This window comes from Chionomys nivalis, chromosome 9 (genome assembly GCF_950005125.1).
Source record: "Chionomys nivalis chromosome 9, mChiNiv1.1, whole genome shotgun sequence".
Lineage (NCBI taxonomy): Eukaryota > Metazoa > Chordata > Mammalia > Rodentia > Cricetidae > Chionomys > Chionomys nivalis.
Window position 1 is genome coordinate 29,479,078 of NC_080094.1, and position 18,630 is coordinate 29,497,707.

The 18,630-nt window shown below is 35.1% G+C and overlaps 1 protein-coding gene across 2 annotated transcripts in view; it reads right to left on the reverse strand.

Moving 5' to 3' along the window:
- Window positions 1–18,630, reverse strand: part of Xrn2 (5'-3' exoribonuclease 2) — a 70,770-nt gene that overhangs the window by 27,740 nt on the left and 24,400 nt on the right. For both annotated transcript variants that reach the window (XM_057781203.1, XM_057781204.1), the window contains 11 exons: window positions 18,426–18,470; window positions 17,186–17,317; window positions 14,613–14,731; window positions 12,669–12,804; window positions 11,806–11,913; window positions 11,633–11,722; window positions 10,445–10,517; window positions 7,230–7,313; window positions 5,067–5,164; window positions 4,406–4,485; window positions 2,397–2,453 (listed from right to left, as the gene is read on the reverse strand). In XM_057781203.1, the coding sequence (XP_057637186.1) occupies window positions 2,397–2,453; window positions 4,406–4,485; window positions 5,067–5,164; window positions 7,230–7,313; window positions 10,445–10,517; window positions 11,633–11,722; window positions 11,806–11,913; window positions 12,669–12,804; window positions 14,613–14,731; window positions 17,186–17,317; window positions 18,426–18,470 (1,022 nt within the window). The remainder of the gene's footprint in view (window positions 1–2,396; window positions 2,454–4,405; window positions 4,486–5,066; window positions 5,165–7,229; window positions 7,314–10,444; window positions 10,518–11,632; window positions 11,723–11,805; window positions 11,914–12,668; window positions 12,805–14,612; window positions 14,732–17,185; window positions 17,318–18,425; window positions 18,471–18,630) is intronic.

An 18,630-nucleotide genomic window follows, 5' to 3' on the forward strand; every position in this document is an offset into this window, starting at 1 on the left:
TGTACTTTTCTATAATTTAAGTCATATATAGCATGATTTATATATTTAGAGCTTGTTGGGAGATATCAATCACACTGTGAGCCCCAAGTTTGCATTTACATTGACTACATAAAATTAACCTGGGTCAGGAGGCTGAGTTAGCAACTAGTTGACAGTAATCATAGAACACCAGAAGGTATCTGGAAGAGATAGAGAGACACAGGAAGTTGGAGTAATTGAGCCTTTTCTGGATTGGTGAACAGAAGAAACCAGGTCTTTCAGAGATGCCAGTAAGGAGAGAGGGTTAGCTGGTTGCTACTCTGTTACTCAGCCTCTCTGAGCTTGCAGGTTTTCACCCCAACCTTAGAATCTTGAGTCTTATTTATAAATAGAATGATAGATTCGGTTAATGCTACCTTTAGTGGCAGCGACAGGGCCAATGCCTGTGGGAACTGAATTCCCACCAGGCTGCGGCCTGAGCAGCCAGCCTGCTGCTAGAGAAGCTGGCCGAGAACTGCAGAGTTGCAATTGCAGGCTGAAATAGAAGTAGATTAAGGTGTAGTCACGGTGACAAAGATAAAACAACAAGAGTTAGCAAGGATTATTAGAAAAAAACACTATGTCCAAACAAATTAAAATAGTGAAGGAAAAAAAACCAAGATGAGGACAATTAAATGATCATCCAAGTTAAGCTACTAATACACTGAATAGCTAAGGAAATCAATACTAAAAAAAAAATCTCCGAGGTCACAAGTTATATCTGCTTATATATGAACTTGAGAGGTAAGACCAGATGTGACAAGAACCAATAATCAATCTGAGGAAAGAATTTCAAGAATGGAAGGAGATGCTGGCTGAAGGAAAGTATAAAAAGAGTCAAAATAATGACTAGAAGTTTCTATTTTTTGATCTTCATTTATCAAACAATTACAATTGGAATATACAATGTGGATACATTATGTACATGCACATGCATGCACGCGCATACACACACTTGCAAAAACCTGAATCTTGACCTCAAAATCATCTCTCAGAGAAAATGCTGAAAATTACACTGTAAAATAAAAATTAGCTCAAATTTACCACAAATCTTTTAGAAAATTGTCTCAAAAAAAGTCCACATCTGAAGAAGTTTCAACAAAAAGCTGAATACACACCTAGAAGTTGGGTTTGTTTTATAAACTTAATGAGAACAGCAGATACATTAGGCATCAAACATTACAGGGTCCTTCAGGTTTGGAAACAATGAGCCAACAAGTTCATCACCGATCACTCAAAAAATACTCCAGACTTGTTCACTGATCTATAACTCTCCTGAAGGCAAACTTCTCTATCGTAATTAGAAACTTGAGTAGAATTAACCCTTTCTAGAGGGCTTGGTAGTAAAGCCTTTGAAAAATGCAGAAAACCCAAGGAGTATAAACAAAAATGTGACAATTCAAATAGAGAGCTGGTGCAATTAACTGGCCTGAAGCGCCAATGCGAGGCAGAGACCCCACAGGTTAATGCAATGTCCACACTAAATGTGGTAGAGTCAGTTTGTTTGTAATGGGCTTAGGAGCATGGCTTTAAAGTCTGCACTTCACCCTCAACAAAAGAACACAAAGAGAATCAGGACAAACCACATATAAAGATGAACAGCAAAACATGTATTTATAAAATAAGCCCTTCTTAGAACAGCAATTAGCTACTAACTAGATCCATTAAAGTCAGGAAATAAACTGATTTTATTTTGGAATGAGAAATTTAAGTAAAATCTAAAGTATCTCCTGAAAGTATGAGCAATTTTAATAATGGGTCAGAGAGAAAGACTTAGAATTATCATGTATTTAGCAAATTCTTAAATGTGTTTGATTTGGTCTTGCCTAAAAACTGCCAAAAATAATAACAGCATAAACTCTGGCACTCGGAGTTTGCACACAGAAGCAGTGTGCTACTGTATACTTCTATCCGCAACAGTTACATCCCACTCTACACCCTCCCTTTTTTGAACTCAACAGAAGATGCTGAAGTTATGGGTAAATTTTCCAGCTAATCTTAAGAAAATATACTACATAACATTTTTATTTTTTAATTCTGCAGGACCACAATTATAACAATAATTACAAAAACAGCAAATCAGTGTAAGCCAATGGGGCAGTAAGGTTCGTCTGCTTCTGTGTAACATGCTACCCACCTCCCACTTTCCCTAATCCTGGAAGAACCAGAGGTTGTCAGGGGAAACCAGAAAACAGATAAGCATGCTTGTTAAATCAGTAACCTTAACAATATACATAATTTAAAGTCAAGAGGCTCTGCTCTGAGGTCTGCAACACAAGGACTCTCAATCTCAAAGAACTGGTGAATTAACACTGCCATTTCACTTGTAATTGTGAAACTGTGCCCTGGGCAAATGCTCCGAATTCTAGAAAACTTACCTGACTGAAGTGTTCTGTGTCAGGTCCCGTAACATGGGCACAGGGGAACATACTGTTCTAAAGGAAAACAGAAGAATCACCAGTGAGCACAGTGAAACTCTTTGGGAAGTAAGACACACTATTTGTGAGGCTTTTGAAAAATCATTAAAATGCACTAACAACAATAGTATATAAGATGACACTGTTTATTATGAGTAGAAAACAATTATGGATAGTTTATATTAAAATCTGTAAAACAGAACAACGAAAGACAATCTCCCTTCCCCTAGTTAATCCAAAAAGGGAAGGAAGAGATTAACAAAGGGACTCAGCAGTTCAAAGTAAACACCCCTCTTCTAAAGGACCCAAGTTTGGTTGCCAGCACCCCAGTTAGGAGGCTCACAACCTCCAGTAATTCCAGCTTTAGGGGAATCTGACACTCTTGTCTGGCCTCCACAAATATGTGCACTCACACGCACATACCCACACACAGACAAGAACTCACATGATTAAAAAGAAAATAATTTAGAAAAGAAAGCCTAATAGTCAGTGGTGTGGGACATTGGTCTATATTCTAACAATTATATTTTAAATAAACACGGATTGGTCAGTGGCCAGGCAGGAAGTATAGGTGGGACAACCAGACAGGAAGTAGAGGCGGGTCAATGAGAACATAATTCTGGGAAGAAAAAAATCCTAGTCTGCAGTCCTGACCCAGCAACAGAAGAAGCAAGATGTGACTGCCTTGCTGAATAAGATACTGAGCCACGTGGCTAACATAGACAAGAATAATGGGCTAATATAAGTTATAAGAGTTAATAAGAAGACTGAGCTAATGGGCCAATCAACTTATGATTAATGTAGAACTCTGTGTGATTTCTTTGGGACTTAATGACTATGGGAACCAGGCAGGACAGAAACCCAGACAACAATTAACTGTAAGATATTTAATCTTAGTAGAAAACAGAGAAATACAACTGTAAAGCACATGAGACCATTAAACAGACTAAGAAAGAAAGAGGTGACAAAGTCTCAAGGGTCTGCCTGAGCAGAGAGTATCAATCTTTCTCACACTACAGCTCACTAGGATGATACTATATTGTAATCACTTAGAAATATTCAACTCACTTTAATGATTAGTAAGTCTCCTCCTGAATATGTGCCCTGAGTAGCTGTCCAAAAACTCTGACCTCAGAACTATTTTATATTCTTGAAAATTATGCAGTCGGGCTGGGGAAATGATTCAGTCATAAAGTGCATGAAGACCAGAGCTCTAATCCCCAACACCATGTAAAGAGTTAAGCATAGCAAACTGTCCTTGTAAATATCAGGGCTGAGAAAGTAGAAACAGAAGGATCCCAAGTACTTGTTGGACAGCCAGTGTAGTCAATATTCCAGCTCCAGGATCAGAGAAACCATGTGTCAAAAAGGAAAAGGAAAATAAAAAAGTAGAGAGTAAATGAGGAAGGCATCCAATATAGCTGTCTAGTTTCTATACAAGTGAATGTATGCACACACTTGTGTACACACACACATTGTATATATACACGATGGAGAGGGGGATCTCAAAGAACTTTTCTACTGGTTATAACTATCTGTCTATTAAAAATGTTTAAAATACTAAATTAGCAAATAACATTTCGATGTAAAACAACTGTATTTTACAAAAATCAAACAAGAAATAAGAGTATTTCTGTTACTTTTTTTAACCTAAAAATCTGGCTTATTTATTTCAATCATCTTTTCTGTTTCTTATCCCACCTCTGAAAACTCCACCATGTGTTCAAGAATCAGAATGGAGAAAGCAAGTGGCAATGAAATAGTAGTAGCACATGACAACAGCTGTGACTGTGCAGGTGCCTTAGTTTCAGGAACCCAGAAGCCCCACAGAAGGCAGCAAAGATGGACTAGGAATCCATGTCTGTATTTTAGTACAGCAGAGTTTTGTTATAATTTTCACACTGGACAAAAAGGAAAAGCTAACTAAGTTTCGTTGTAGTTGTCTCAATGACGTACAAGTGGGTACTTACTGATCTGGAAGAATGGCTTCTTCATCCAAAGAAAATTTTCCTTGAATCCCGTGACACAATTCAGGTGGCACATCTACCGGCTGTGGAAAAATGCATTCCTATATTTTACTGAATGCATGGTACACAAGGATGCAGCAGAGACTTGTGCACCTTCTCTTAAGAAGATGTAAGTTCAGAGGCCTGTTACTCAGGGCCAAAGGTGAAGGTACAAACAAACCAAGGATCTATCAGCAGGTGAGCTGATAAACAGATTGTGCATTTGCTTCTTACTGAACATTATTCAGTCATATAAAGAAATGGCATTTTGGTAATGCCTAAAATATGGATGAACTTTTAACACGCAAAATGAAACGAGGCAGACAATGAGGATTAACATTGTTGAATTCCAGTTATATAAGGTATCAAGAATAAACAGATTCATAGAGACAGATAAATATCTAACTTTGGGGATCACAGAGATGTTGTTTACTACTGTCAAATGGGCATAGAATTTCTGAATGGGTAAATGGAAAAGGTCAACAGATGGATAGTGGTGAAAGTTGTATAATACCATAAATACACTAAGTGTCACAAAATTTTATGCTTCAAAAAGATAAGACTAAATTAAATCCTAAACACACACATGCACATATTCCTAATTATTACAAATTATGTACTGTACCTCTGTGGAACCTGTCTGATACAGCTCTAAAATGAAGTCACGTAGTGGATGAAGTTTCCCCACAAACAAAACATCACTTCCAAGACTATTTCTCCTGTCTAAATAAAAAAGAATAGGACCATAGTCAAGCAATTACATCTAATAAGACCATTTTTATAAAGCTACAAAAGGAAAGTACCTGCATTCTAAAAATAATCCCAGTACAATGTTTATGAAAAATAATTTATTAGTGATAAACTTAAATGTGTGATGTGTAGCTCATATAATATCTGAATGAGTTTTTGAATAAATAACTCTATGAAAGTGGTATTGCTGAGACATACTTGGATATATTGCAAGATAAAGGGCAAAACTTTCTTAGTTATAATGTATCCAATTTCTTGCATAAGTCATAAACATTCTCTAAGGAAATACAAATAACCACATCATAACAAAGATGAACCAACGGTTTCTTAGACTTGTTATTTTGATACTGAAATTTTCAAAACTGAGTTCATCTTTACAATTTTCCAATCTAAATATTCTGTATTAATTATAAAATGCTATTTTTTTATGTAGAGTAACATTTCAAAATAGCCCCCTAGGAGTAAATGCTTATTTTACCCAATACTTTCAAGAAAAGTTAATCCTTTGAAGATAACAGGAAGAAGGTAGATGGAGAAAATGAATAATGCTTTCCTAAGAGGTAAGAGTATTTGTGTGTGAATGTCATTAAGAATCAAAATGTCAAAGGGTATTCTTCCTTTTTTTTTTTTTAAATTAACCTAGGAATGTTTATTTCCTTCTTAGTTTTTTCAAGTACCCAGTCATTGTTCAGTAGTGTGTTGTTTAATCTCCACAGGTCTGTGAATGCTCTAGGGTTTCTCTTACTGTTGATTTATAGTCTTATTCCAGTAAGATCAGACAGAATAGGAGCAATTATTTCCACTTCCCTGTATTTATTAAGACTTGGTTTGTGTCCTACTTTATGATCTATTTCAGAGATAGTTCCATGGTCTGCTAAGAAGTATGTATATTCTGCAGTTTGGATGAAATGAATGTTCTATAAATATCTGCTTAGTACATTGACCTAGGATGTCATTTTTCTTTTAACTGATTTTATTGAGCTATACATTTTTTCTGCTCCCCTTCCTTTCTCTCCCCTCCCCTTCTACCTCTTCCATGGTCTCCATGCTCCAAATTTACTCAGGAGATCTTGTCTTTTTCTACTTTACATGTAGTTTAGATCCATGTATATCTCTCTTAGGGTCCTCTTTGTTTTCCAGATTCTTTGGAATTGTAAAATTGTAGGCTGGATTTCTTTGCTTTATGTCTAAAAGCTACTTATGAGTGAGTACATAATTGTCTTTCTGAGTCTGGGTTACCTCACTCAATATGATGCTTTCTAGATCTATCCATTTGCCCACAAATTTCAAGATGTGATTATTTTTTTCTGCTATGTAGTACTCCACTGTGTAAATATTCCACATTTTCCTTATCTATTCTTCAGTAGAGGGACATTTAGGTTGTTAGGATGTCATTTCATTCAGATATTTTTGTCAGGATTAGGATTACCTGTCAATTGCTGGGGCTAATCTGTGACATTATCTATCAGTACTTGTTTTTATCAAACTGGATGCACTTCTATTCAGGGTTTAGAATATTAACATTCTCTTGATGATGGTCCTTTAATCAGTATGAAGTGACCATCTTCATCTGTTTCCGCTAGTTTGGGCTTGAAATATACATTATCAGGCACAATACCTTGTTTCCTCTGTCCACTTCCTTGAAATAACTCAAACGATATTCTTGAAATGTAATTTTTTTTTTGAAGGTCTTATAATGTAGCCCAAGCTGAACTTGGAACTTTGAGCAATTCTCCTACTTTACCCACTTCAGTACTAGGATAATAGAGGACTGTGCCACCAAGTACAGCAGAACAGTAATTTTTAAAATAAATTAGTAAATATTTTTAAAAATAAAAAAATTGTCATTTAGTACTCAATTTACAGATAATAGATTAAGAAGCAAAGTTAATCTCTGCTACAAAGAAGTAAAATAATAATCTGTGCCTTCTATATGAGAAATTGAACAAACAGAATAAAAAAAGTATCATTTTATACAGAAATGTAAAGTCTATGTTGCACAAACTCAACATTGACCAAGTGGCAGTGTGACTCTTACTCTCTTCTGGAGTGAGGTCTGGGTACACTTCTTCTAGGGCAGCTCGCAGCCTTCGTTCATCCACAAATGGCAATAGAGCAACACCTGCAGAAACCAACAAACCTGGTTACCCGGCTATTAAAATCACCTGATTTCAGATTTTCATAGGTTCAAATGAACATTCTAGTAAAGTATCTCTGTTGACACAAAGACATTAAACTCTATTTTGTCATATAGCCAAAACTCAGATGTAAGTATTTTCATATGCAGTGGTAAAGACCAAAAATGTCCCCTATTTTTCATACCTACAATGCTGTCACCTCACTAAAGCCCTAAGGCCAACAGCAGCTAATCTTCCTAGAGCTTGACCTGTCCTTTTGTCCTTCCTGATTCTTTGTAAAAATGAGGTCATTTACCTAACATACTCAGAAGTTCTATTTCTGGGCTACATGAAGTCTTTTTAATTTCTAAGCTTCCAAAGCACTGTTTATACTTTAATCTGATTAATTTGTATACAAACATTCTTTAGAGCCTTGCCTAAATAATTTGTTATTGGGAAATAGAACTATCTGTCCATATGGGGCTAAAAATGGCCCCCAGAGTACGCAGAACTAAAGGTATTGCTTTATTTGACCTAAGGTTATTGTTTTCAGGGAAGTTTATCCTTAATACAGTACTTATTGTAATACTAAAAAAAGGTTACGGAAGCATATCTATTTTCTGCTAGAGAACAGTAAAAATGGTATTATGGACAAATAAAACTTAAAGATAAATAGCAACAACAAAAGTTTAATAGAACTAAATAATTCTAAAACAACTACCACTCCAAACCACTGTATTCAAAAATTAAAAGAAATGAAAAGCTTCCAAAGTAGACTTAGTTACTACTATTTTCTCAGTAAGGAAGCATCTGATTTTACTGCCATATAAGAATCTAAGTTTAAAAAGAAACTAAGTTCTGGTATAAATTTTGCAGTACCTAAAAGAAGTGACCTTGGCTGGGTGGTGGTGACGCATGCCTTTCATCCCAGCACTCAGGAGGCAGAAGCAGGCGGATCTCTGTGAGTTCGAGGCCAGCCTGGTCTACAAGAGCTAGTTCCAGGACAGGCACCAAAAATTACAGAGAAACCCTGTCTCGAAAATCCAAATAAATAAATAAATAAATAAATAAATAAATAAATAAATAAATAAATAAATAAATAAATAAATAAATGAAGTGACCTCAAAATTACTAACAGAAAATAAAAAGGAGTTGTTCAAATTCTGTTTAGTTACACACTTGGCAAAAATATACCAACAAATACCCAAGTCATTATTTACCTTACTTTTCTACCCATTTGACTTAGGATTTAAAAAAAAGTTCTATAAGACTTTCCTATAGTAAAACTTTTCTACAATATTAATTCCAGAAGCTGGATCCAATCAGGAAACAACTTGCAGTAACACTGACAGTGCTAAAGTCACCAAGAAACAAATCACCGCTGTTGCCTGGGTAAAGGTGAGATAGTTCGTCTCTCTGTGCTCTAGTCCATACACTGCCTCTTCTGATCCTCACATTCACCCTGATCCAGCTCAGGCACTGGTTCTGCTCAGATAGAGAGTCACTTCAATAAAGTTCCTCTAGAGTCAAACATAAAGAACTATTACATACATAACAAATTCTATTCTATAACAGTACTGTTAAATTACATATAATGTGTTAAAAGTACACACAGTCAAAAAAAAAAAAAGATTTTTTTTTTAAAGTGTCCAGCTGCAGTTCTCTATCATTTTAAGATATAATCAACCTGGGCAAAAATGTTACCAAGTAATATATTGACAATGTTTTAATAAGTTTATTTTTTTTCCTTTTTTTTCTTTTTCTTTTTAAGGCAGGGTTTCTCTGTAGCTTTGGAGCCTATCCTGGAACTCGCCCGGTAGACCAGGCTAGCCTCAAACTCACAAAGATCCACCTGCCTCTGCTCCCAAGTGCTGAGATTAAAGGCTTGTGCCACCACCGCCCAGCTACTTCAAGTAAGTTTTAAAAGTGTGTTTAAAACTCTCTGTTAATAACTATAATAACATAAGTTGGCAAATAATCTATATGCTTATATATTTATTTAGTATAAACCTAAGCAAGGACTGAATTATTTAATAAACACAAATATATTTACTTATTTTTTATCACCCCTCCATTTTCCTATGCTCCTTCTCCTTAATTAAAACATCCTCCACAAAGTTCCTTCAAAAACCTTCTGAGATTCTAATCCATTTATATGAGACAAAAACATTTTACATAACCCCAATCAGTAGGATGCATTTCCATTATCATAAAAGTAACATGAAATTATCACTTCTATGTAAACCAAAGCCCAACCTCCCCCCGCAAATCTCTTAAACTTTTCAAATACAGCATTGGGGGTGAGGGTGAATGTTGTGAGGTTGCTGTGGACCAAAGTCAGATGTACAAGCCAGGCAAATGATCTACCACTGAGCTATATCCCAGTCCTTCAGTCTTTAATTGTTTCATATGCCCCTCTGTCTCACAATTCTGAGCTTAGAATCCTAGAAAAGTACACACACACACACACACACCCAAAGTCAAAACGATTTGCTAAAAGAAGTCTTTGGCCAAGGATTTTTTAATTGTGTTTTATATTCAATGATCAACATTTGTAGAGTAGTAAAGAATATTTCAAATTTAGTATGAATCTTAAAATTGCCTCTTCTACAAAATTTATTCACACAAGGGAATTTAAAAACAGACAAAATAAATGAATTTCAAGTGTTAAGTTTCTAGTATATATATTTTTTTAAAGTTACCAGGGTATAACCCCAAATGGGCATGACTGTTTCTTTCTCAGCAGTTTCTCAGACAATGGATTGCTGACTACAGAAAAAGTCACTAAGGACACTAAACCTGCAATTTTAACCCATTTCAACAAGTTACTATTTACCAGAAAGTTACTGTTAAATTATTATTGACCATTGACAATCATGTATTGAACAGATATATCCACTTTCACATGTAACTATGAAAATAAGTGTAGAGTACAGTTTCCAAAATTCTTTTATCCTTAAGTCAAGACTAATCGATCAGCTTTATTAAAAACTAAAACAAACCAGGTAGTGATGGTGCACGCCTTTCAAGACCAGCCTGGTCTACAGAGCTAGTTTCAGGACAGCCAGGGCTACACAGAGAAACTGTGTCTCAAAAAACAAAACAACAAAAGTAAACAAAAATATCTAGATTTTACCTTGCCATGCATATTTCTTCCCATTCAAATCAATAGCAAAATCTTCAGGATAGAAGTCAATTATACTAGAATCCTATTTCAGGGAGAAAGTGAGAAAAAAAAAATCAAAAACAAAAGTCACATACCTAGTCACAAGAAACATAACAGGACTCTTGTTCAAGTCATCAAACTTCAATGAAGAAATGTTGAAGTATATTTTCTCTAAATACTAAGGTTTGAGGTTGCTAATATGAGGTGCAGTAAAAAAAAAAACTTTATTTAAACAAAGAAAAAGAATTTCAGAACTCTTAATTATGGGCTACATGCAGTCACTGAAGGGTTTAGTTACTCAACATTTCCTATTCCCTGGCTGGGTCTCACTTTTTAACTAGCACAAAAAAATAAGCTTAGAGGTAATTGTTAAGTTGGGAGCATAGGCCCAAGCCCCTCGCATCTATCCCAGCCCCCAGTCCTGAGAGTTATATTGGTCTGGACTCCAAATCCCAGCAGGCCAGGCCCACAGAATATTTAAATGAACTCCCAAAAGAGGAACATGTGGTCTCTATTCCTTCCTCCCGGTGGTCGTGTTCGCCCGCAGAACTCCCACAGAACTCCCATGAAACTTGGATATTTCTTATTTGGCTTGACTGGTATTTTGCATCGGCAGAGAGCTCACATTAGGAAAATATTCCTAACATCTTGGAGGTTCCACCGAGATAGGGCAGGCCCTTGCCACACGGCAGGCCGCATGTTCAAAGTCCCCTAGTCTATTTTGCGTTGGCAGAGAGCTCGCCTTAGGAAAATGTTCCTAAAAGTAATTTTAGGTAAGTCAGATAGAATGTTTAAAGTCATTATATAGGGATGAAACAAACTGGAATACTTACGCAGCACATGGTGACTTACAACTTTAATTGATACTAGAAATCAGAGGTGGATCTCTGTGAGTTCAAGGCTAGCCTGATCTACAGAGGGAACTCCAGGGCTATCTAGTAAGTTCCCTGTCTCAAAAAAGTTACATGAAGACTGAAAATAAATCAGTTTTATTTACTGGACAGAATACTCACAGCCAAATAAAGTACAGAGTAACACACTGTGAAGCGAAAAATATATGGAAGAACTTATTCTTTCTATACTTCAGTTATTTAACTATGAAATGCTACAGCAACTCTGACTAATGTTGCCAGCATACTTTAGAACACTAAGACTTACAGGGTCACTCATGAGCTTCCGCCATGATGGGGGTAGAAAGTTACCACTCGCAGCTGGAAAGACTCCCATGAGTTGCTCCAATGGTTTAAACTGCAAGAGAGGGAAAGGTTAAAAACTCCAAATTATTATCCAGTTCAAATTACTATTTTTTTTTTCATCAACTTGAGGCTTACCGGTTTTGTGCCCTTCTCAAATTCAGAAGACATGTCTGCAATACCTTCAAAGTCTGAGGCAAATGGTGCATAATGGAATGGATAATACCACTTCCAGGAAGCACAGCCCTAAAATCATTAATGACAAAAGCAAAATACTCTTAACAATGAACATGGTAAAAAAAAAAAAAGTCTATAATATTTGTAAAATAAGCCTTCTGTTATATACTTCACTCATTAATTTTCTGAGTTCAAAATATTGTTTAGTTGCCTACTTCATATCAGTGGTTCCTATACCTAAAACATATGGTGAAATTTCTTGAATAATCAGTAGTTACCATCAAATTTTGTATTCACAAACACAATTGGGCTAAGATATTTATCCTTAATATATTTGATGACATTTCTTTCCAATCTCAAGCTTCTATCATCAAATAAAACCAATTAACAAAAAACTCAATATTTTATTTCATATAAAAATCATAATACTATAGGAGTGCTGGTACAACCAAATTCCTTCCAATTTTCTATTGGTATGATTTACGCTGTATCTTTTCTTTAGTTAGTGACTATCAAATACTCAGTTATTTTTAAACTCTATTTAAACAATCAAACCAAAACCCCAGTAAACTTTAATCATTTTAAAGACCAATTCAAACACTCTGATCCTAAAATCTTTTAACGTAACAAAATCAAATTTTACTGATACAGTAATTTCTAAGGAAATTCCAAGTCCTTACAAATATTAAAAAATTTTTAATAGAAAGTTTTAAATAACAAGTATGGATTCTATCTAAGAATATTCAACATTATGCACAGCTACAGAAATTACTAGTTTTCTAAAATGAGTAGCCAAAACTTAAAAGGAAAAATTCTTTTGGTACCTGGTAATAATATCGAAGAACCCAGCACAGTCCTTCAACATAAGACTGAACAACCTTACGTCGGAATTTCTCATCAGCCGCATCTACATCAAATTTGTTCTTGTAGTATCGCTGCTTCCAACCAGCCTCCCATAACCTAAAAATTAGGTGAAATAAGTTTATGTTGAATTAATACATCTGCAACAATAGTCTACTGATTCCAACCTAAATCAATTTATATTTAATATCTAAGGGAAATTGAAGGAGCTGAACAGAAAAACTAACAGAGATTCATTTAACTTTCTAAAATGATGAGCTCTACTTTTAGCACCAATGATAATTAGACATCAGAAACCCAAATAATGATTATGGTAAGGCCATTAAATAATTATATTTGAAAAAAAAAAAGAGAATAACCATTTTTTCAGTAAATACATGATACTTGTTTGTGCCGATCTTAATTCTGCTTTGCATGTTTTTTTATTGTTTAATAATTCTAAAACTATGTTCTAAGATTGAAATATTGAAGACATTTTATATTTCAAATTTGTCACAATATGTTAAACCATATAAAGAAGGTAAGTTATTTTTACAATAGTATTTTAAATGTTAAAAAGATATTTAAAAATCTAGGGAGCAGGCAAGCAAGACTGTGTGGTACTTGTACTCACTATCTTTGCTCACCTCTTACCTCTTGCAACACAGAGTTCTGATGACTTACTAGGAGAGAGAGATATATTTCTGCATCCCCTCCCCTCATATCCCTATTCTCCTCATTTATGTTCTGGTATAACCTATCTGCTCTTCCAGAAGACTGGGGTTCACATCCCAGCACCCAACCACCATCTGTAATTCCAATTTCAGGGTATCTGAAATTCTCTTCTTGCCTCTCCAGATACCAGGCACACACATGGAACAAAGACATACATTCAGGCTAAAACACATAAATACATATAAAAGAAAACTTCTAGGATGAAAACCCAAAGTGATAGGGCAAAGACCAGAGATATATTAATTAAATGTTTATCTCATGGCAATTCATTTATCTAATTTTTTCCCCATTGATCCAATATTAAAGGATTCTAGGAAAATCAAGTTATATATGACATACACATGAAGTTCTTAATCATAAATAAGAATATCCACATTCTATCTCCTGTGCAAGAAGTTTGCCTTGCTGAACTTTGAAAGACATCATTTTCCTAAATTCTTAGTGAGCTACAATGTTTTAAATTGTTGGCCTCTTGTAAAGAGAGCACAGGGTAATCTGGACTTGGGTTTAGGAGAGGCTAGCAATCTTTTTACATAATGACTCCAAGTCCAGCCTCTGAACCAATTACGGAATCAAAGCTTCTCACTATAAAATTTAAGTATGCAGTTAAAAGGAAGAAAACTTCTCTGCCATGAAACAAAATTGTACATATGCAATTCTATAGTTCTTTTTAAAAAATACATATTTATAACAAAATTGTACATATGCAATTCTATAGTTCTTTTTAAAAAAATACATATTTATATCTTAAAATGACTTCTGCACATTTCATTTTGAAGAGCAACCTTTTCAGTTGAGAACACTAAAGTAAACTATGTTATTGTCAAAATGTATCTGAACTTTCTAGGCTAAGCAACTTGAAAATTTAATCTCCAAACAGTAACATTCAGATCACATTATTGGAGCTAAATATTTGTGACTAGCCAATCCAGCGCTTGGTCTCAGAGGGGAAAGTGGCTTGGAAGACAGAAAGCTGCCTGCATACTAATCTAGATACTTGGGTTTAACAGCAACAGCTTACACATCTCTGTGGAATTAGTGACTATTCTAACTCTCCACATTAATTACTGATGGATAAAAAGATCACAGGCAAGTATCTGAAGGCATTGCTGCTCTAAGCTAAATAGCATTAATTAGACCACATCTATTTCAGCAATTTGCTAACAAAGTGCTACCAAAGAAAATGGCTTTACCTGATGTTATCCTCTGGCTCTGGCTCACTGTCACTGTCTTCTGCTTTTCTCTTAATTCCTGCTAGTGGAGATGGGGAGCCATCAGATGCAAAACTTGTATTAGGAGATACTGAGGGACTCTGCAGACAATTATGACATTACAGAAGGACTGCATTATTCATTTTAAACAAGAAGATATAGGCAAAAATCTACCACTTAAGAGTTTCATGGTGATAATTTTCAAAACTATTAAACAGAGAGCAAACGTATCTAGAAAGAAGAGACTTAACCTTCTCCCACACCAGTTCCCTTCCCAAGAAATCCAACAAAGTACCAAGCTTTCTATGTTCAAATTCCAAAGAATTATTAAGACAAAACATGTTTTAAAAAAAATAATAGTTTGGGGCTGGAGAGATGGCTCAGAGGTTAAGAGCATTGCCTGCTCTTCCAAAGGTCCTGAGTTCAATTCCCAGCAACCACATGGTGGCTCACAACCATCTGTAATAAGGTCTGGTGCCCTCTTCTGGCCTGCAGGTATACACACAGACAGAATATTGTATACATACTAAATAAATAAATAAATATTTTAAAAAATAGTTTAATAAACATAAAAAAATTATTCCTCCTGAGTCTTGATTTCTTTTGGTAGTTTCCGACATTATGAATTTATAATTAATCTCTACTATCAAACAATAAAGTTATAAAAAAAAACCTCTGAATGGAAAATCAAATACATGGTACATATTATCTGTAATACATAACAATTACACACATCAGACAAAGCTTGTGAGAGTGCGATCAAATAGTAAGCCATACCCAACCACTCTGGAAAACGGCAAAGACTTTACCTGAAAACTGTTAAATTATTTTATATGTATTGTTTTAAGATGAAGTATATAAAAAAGTGGGGACTTTCATTAGTATTGCAAAAAAACTTGAATGATAAGTTACTATTTTTCCTTTGCACCAAACTCAAAGAACACAACAGGACCCTAAATATTTTAATATTTAATTAATTATTTTTAAAAAATCTTTGCAATTATAGTTAAAATAAATGACCAAAATTGTCATGATAGATAACATTTTCATAGTTAAGCTTTCCTTCTGCTAATCACAGCAGATTAGCTATTTTAAACAAATTGATTACTTTAAAATGAGAGCTCACAAGGCTCTATAGGCTTTAATGATACTAAAACAAAAATCTTAGCATGAAGACAGTCCACATTACATACTAAAAAAATGTTAGGCCATACTCACATAGAACTTTAAAGTACTTTTCTTTCAAAAACGTACGTCAGCTTTGTTCAGAGCAATTTAATAAACCAAGGCTAGAAAGAAAGCCCAGTGAGTAATGCACCTGCTGTACCAGAACAAGACTCTTGAGTTCAACCCATATATATCAAAAAGGAAAAGGACACAGCTTTTAATCACAAGCTCTATGAGTTTGAGACTAGCCTAGTCTACACAGTGAGTACCAGCCAGGACTGTATAGTCAGAGTCTGTCTTTTAAAAAAATTGTGAAAGGTGAAAAACAACTCTACAAATTGCCCTATGACTTCCATAAGTGCACAATGATTCACAGCACCCTCACACACATCATACACAAACACAATAATAATCATTAAATAATTTCTTTTAAAAATACATATTCAGTGTCTAAACAAATCAGTACAGAAAGGTCTCTTTGTATTGGGAAAATGAGAGAGGGGGCATTATCCAACAGACTGATAAGAGTCTGACATACCAAGTTCAGCCTCTACTGGATGCATGCATGGCCTTGAGCAGTGCAACCTCTGTGAGCTTCCCCGACACTGATGATGATATTCTTTTTAGATGGTATAACAAGTGTTAAATAAATTATGTGTGTCAAAGATCACTGACTAGTATTCTGCTTGTCTAGCACAAGTAGTTAATCAACCAGTAAATGATCATTATTAGGTAAGTCTTATCATCTATTTGGGTGACATTCATATTAACTGCCCAAGCAAAAGCATAGAGAAATTGTATGCTTTTCAAAATACAGTATTTCTTGGACTATCAAAAAAAAGATATTACTCAATGACTAAATCCTCATGGTCTAATTAAGGCACAGAATAGTTCTGAAAAGATATTTTAAGGTATCCGTTATTACCCAAAATTTGGGTAATTTGTATTTGTAAAGATAAAAAACAGATGGCAAAAGCTCAAAACTGGTTCCGAGGAGGAAGGAAAAATAAGACAGCAAAAGCCACTGTGCCCCCTAATCTAGGCCTTAAGACATTTGGATACCCCAAATTTTTACATTTTTAGTACCATTTACCAATCAGTTCTTTGGGGTAGAGACAAACAGCTATAGTCCACGTATTATAGGAACACCAATGCCATTTAACTATCTCTTTATATAACTTGTATTGACTATCTCATTTTCTTTCACTTCATTTAGTGATTTTCATCTTGATAAAGATAGATTTAATAAAGTTAAAAATATTCTGAGACAATGTTGGGAAAACCCTGTCAAACAAAACCTTAGACAAAATAATAAAATCCAAAGACACACAATTCTAAAAGGAACTGAACATTCTCCATGCAACACCACACAGAAGCAAGTCACTTACAGAGTTATTATGCATTCTCATTTCATAGGCCGCGTGTCTTGGATTACTGGCTACTTGACAACCTGGGGAATTTCTTGAACCCAAGGCATGAGGTGTTAATATTCCACCAGGAGTAAAAGCTGGTTGATCCCTCTAACATAAAACAAAAGTAAAATTAAATTACAAAACAATTAGTGACAGAAAACAAAGAAGATAATGGAATAGTCCTAAGTACTTTTGATGATGAACTGTTTATGTGGAACTCTGAGAGAAATAAACCCTCTCCTAGTTGTTTTAGGTCATGGTGTTTCATTGTATCAATGATAACCCTAACTAAGACAGTGCTCTTGAATCCAAATGCAATGGTAAGCAACTTAACATTTCTCCCTTTCAGTTTCAGATATTGCTCAGTTCTTATAAAACATAGTAAAGGCAACAAGTCTGAAAATCCATCTGGTAAGAAAAAAAAAGGTGAGCATTATGCAATTACAGACAGAATCTATCACAGTCAGACAATAAGCAGCATAGTTAAGAGAAAGGACTGATCAATACTAGGAGCAAAACCAACAAAGAAGGCCATGTGTATAATGGAAGGGAGTAACAAAAGCAGGAATATAATTAGAAGTACAAATGAAGGAACCCCTCAACAGCACAATAGGTGAATTTAGAACATGGGGGAGGAGGTGGTTCTAGATGGGCAGAATTAGACCAAAACCAAGATAGAAGTGAATTTCGAAGGGACAAAGGAGTCTGAGGAGATTTCAAAGAGAGAAACAAAATTCAGAGGGTCACACTCTAAGAGGATTAGAATCTGACAAAGATGAAAGAAGAGAAAATGTGTACAGTAACTTCCAAGAAGATACAAAGGGCCAACTATTCTTATTACAAAAACTACCTAACTGTTACAAACAATTCTAATAGAAAAGGCCACTTGCTGCCCACTTCTTGTCCATCACGTAGAACTCCTGACACTAAAACTCAAAAGGGACTTCTTTAAAAATGACTGTGTATAATGGCACATACCAATAACCCTTTGCACTTGAGAGACTAAGGCAGGAGGATTGAGAGCTCAAGACCAACTCAGGCTAGACAGATACATATATTCCGTATCTCAACATGCCCATGTGCACATACATGCACACGTGCACACACACACACACACGACAGCGGACTGGAGGTGGATGGTCTTGACTAAGGAATATTTATCATCCTCAAAAAAAGTTAAACTATGACCAATCCCATGCAATTAATTAAAACTCACCTTCATCCTCTTTCTTTTTTCTTTCTGTCGTCTTCTAAAACTGTCCTAAAAGTATAAAATCCACATATTCTGTCAAATAATTACACAAAAATGTCAGAGTTAAACATTAGCAGGAGTGATTCGAAAGACCATTTAAGTTTTAAAGGAAAATATCAATAATACGGGAACCTAACTAAACTAGGACTCACACTATATATACAAAGCC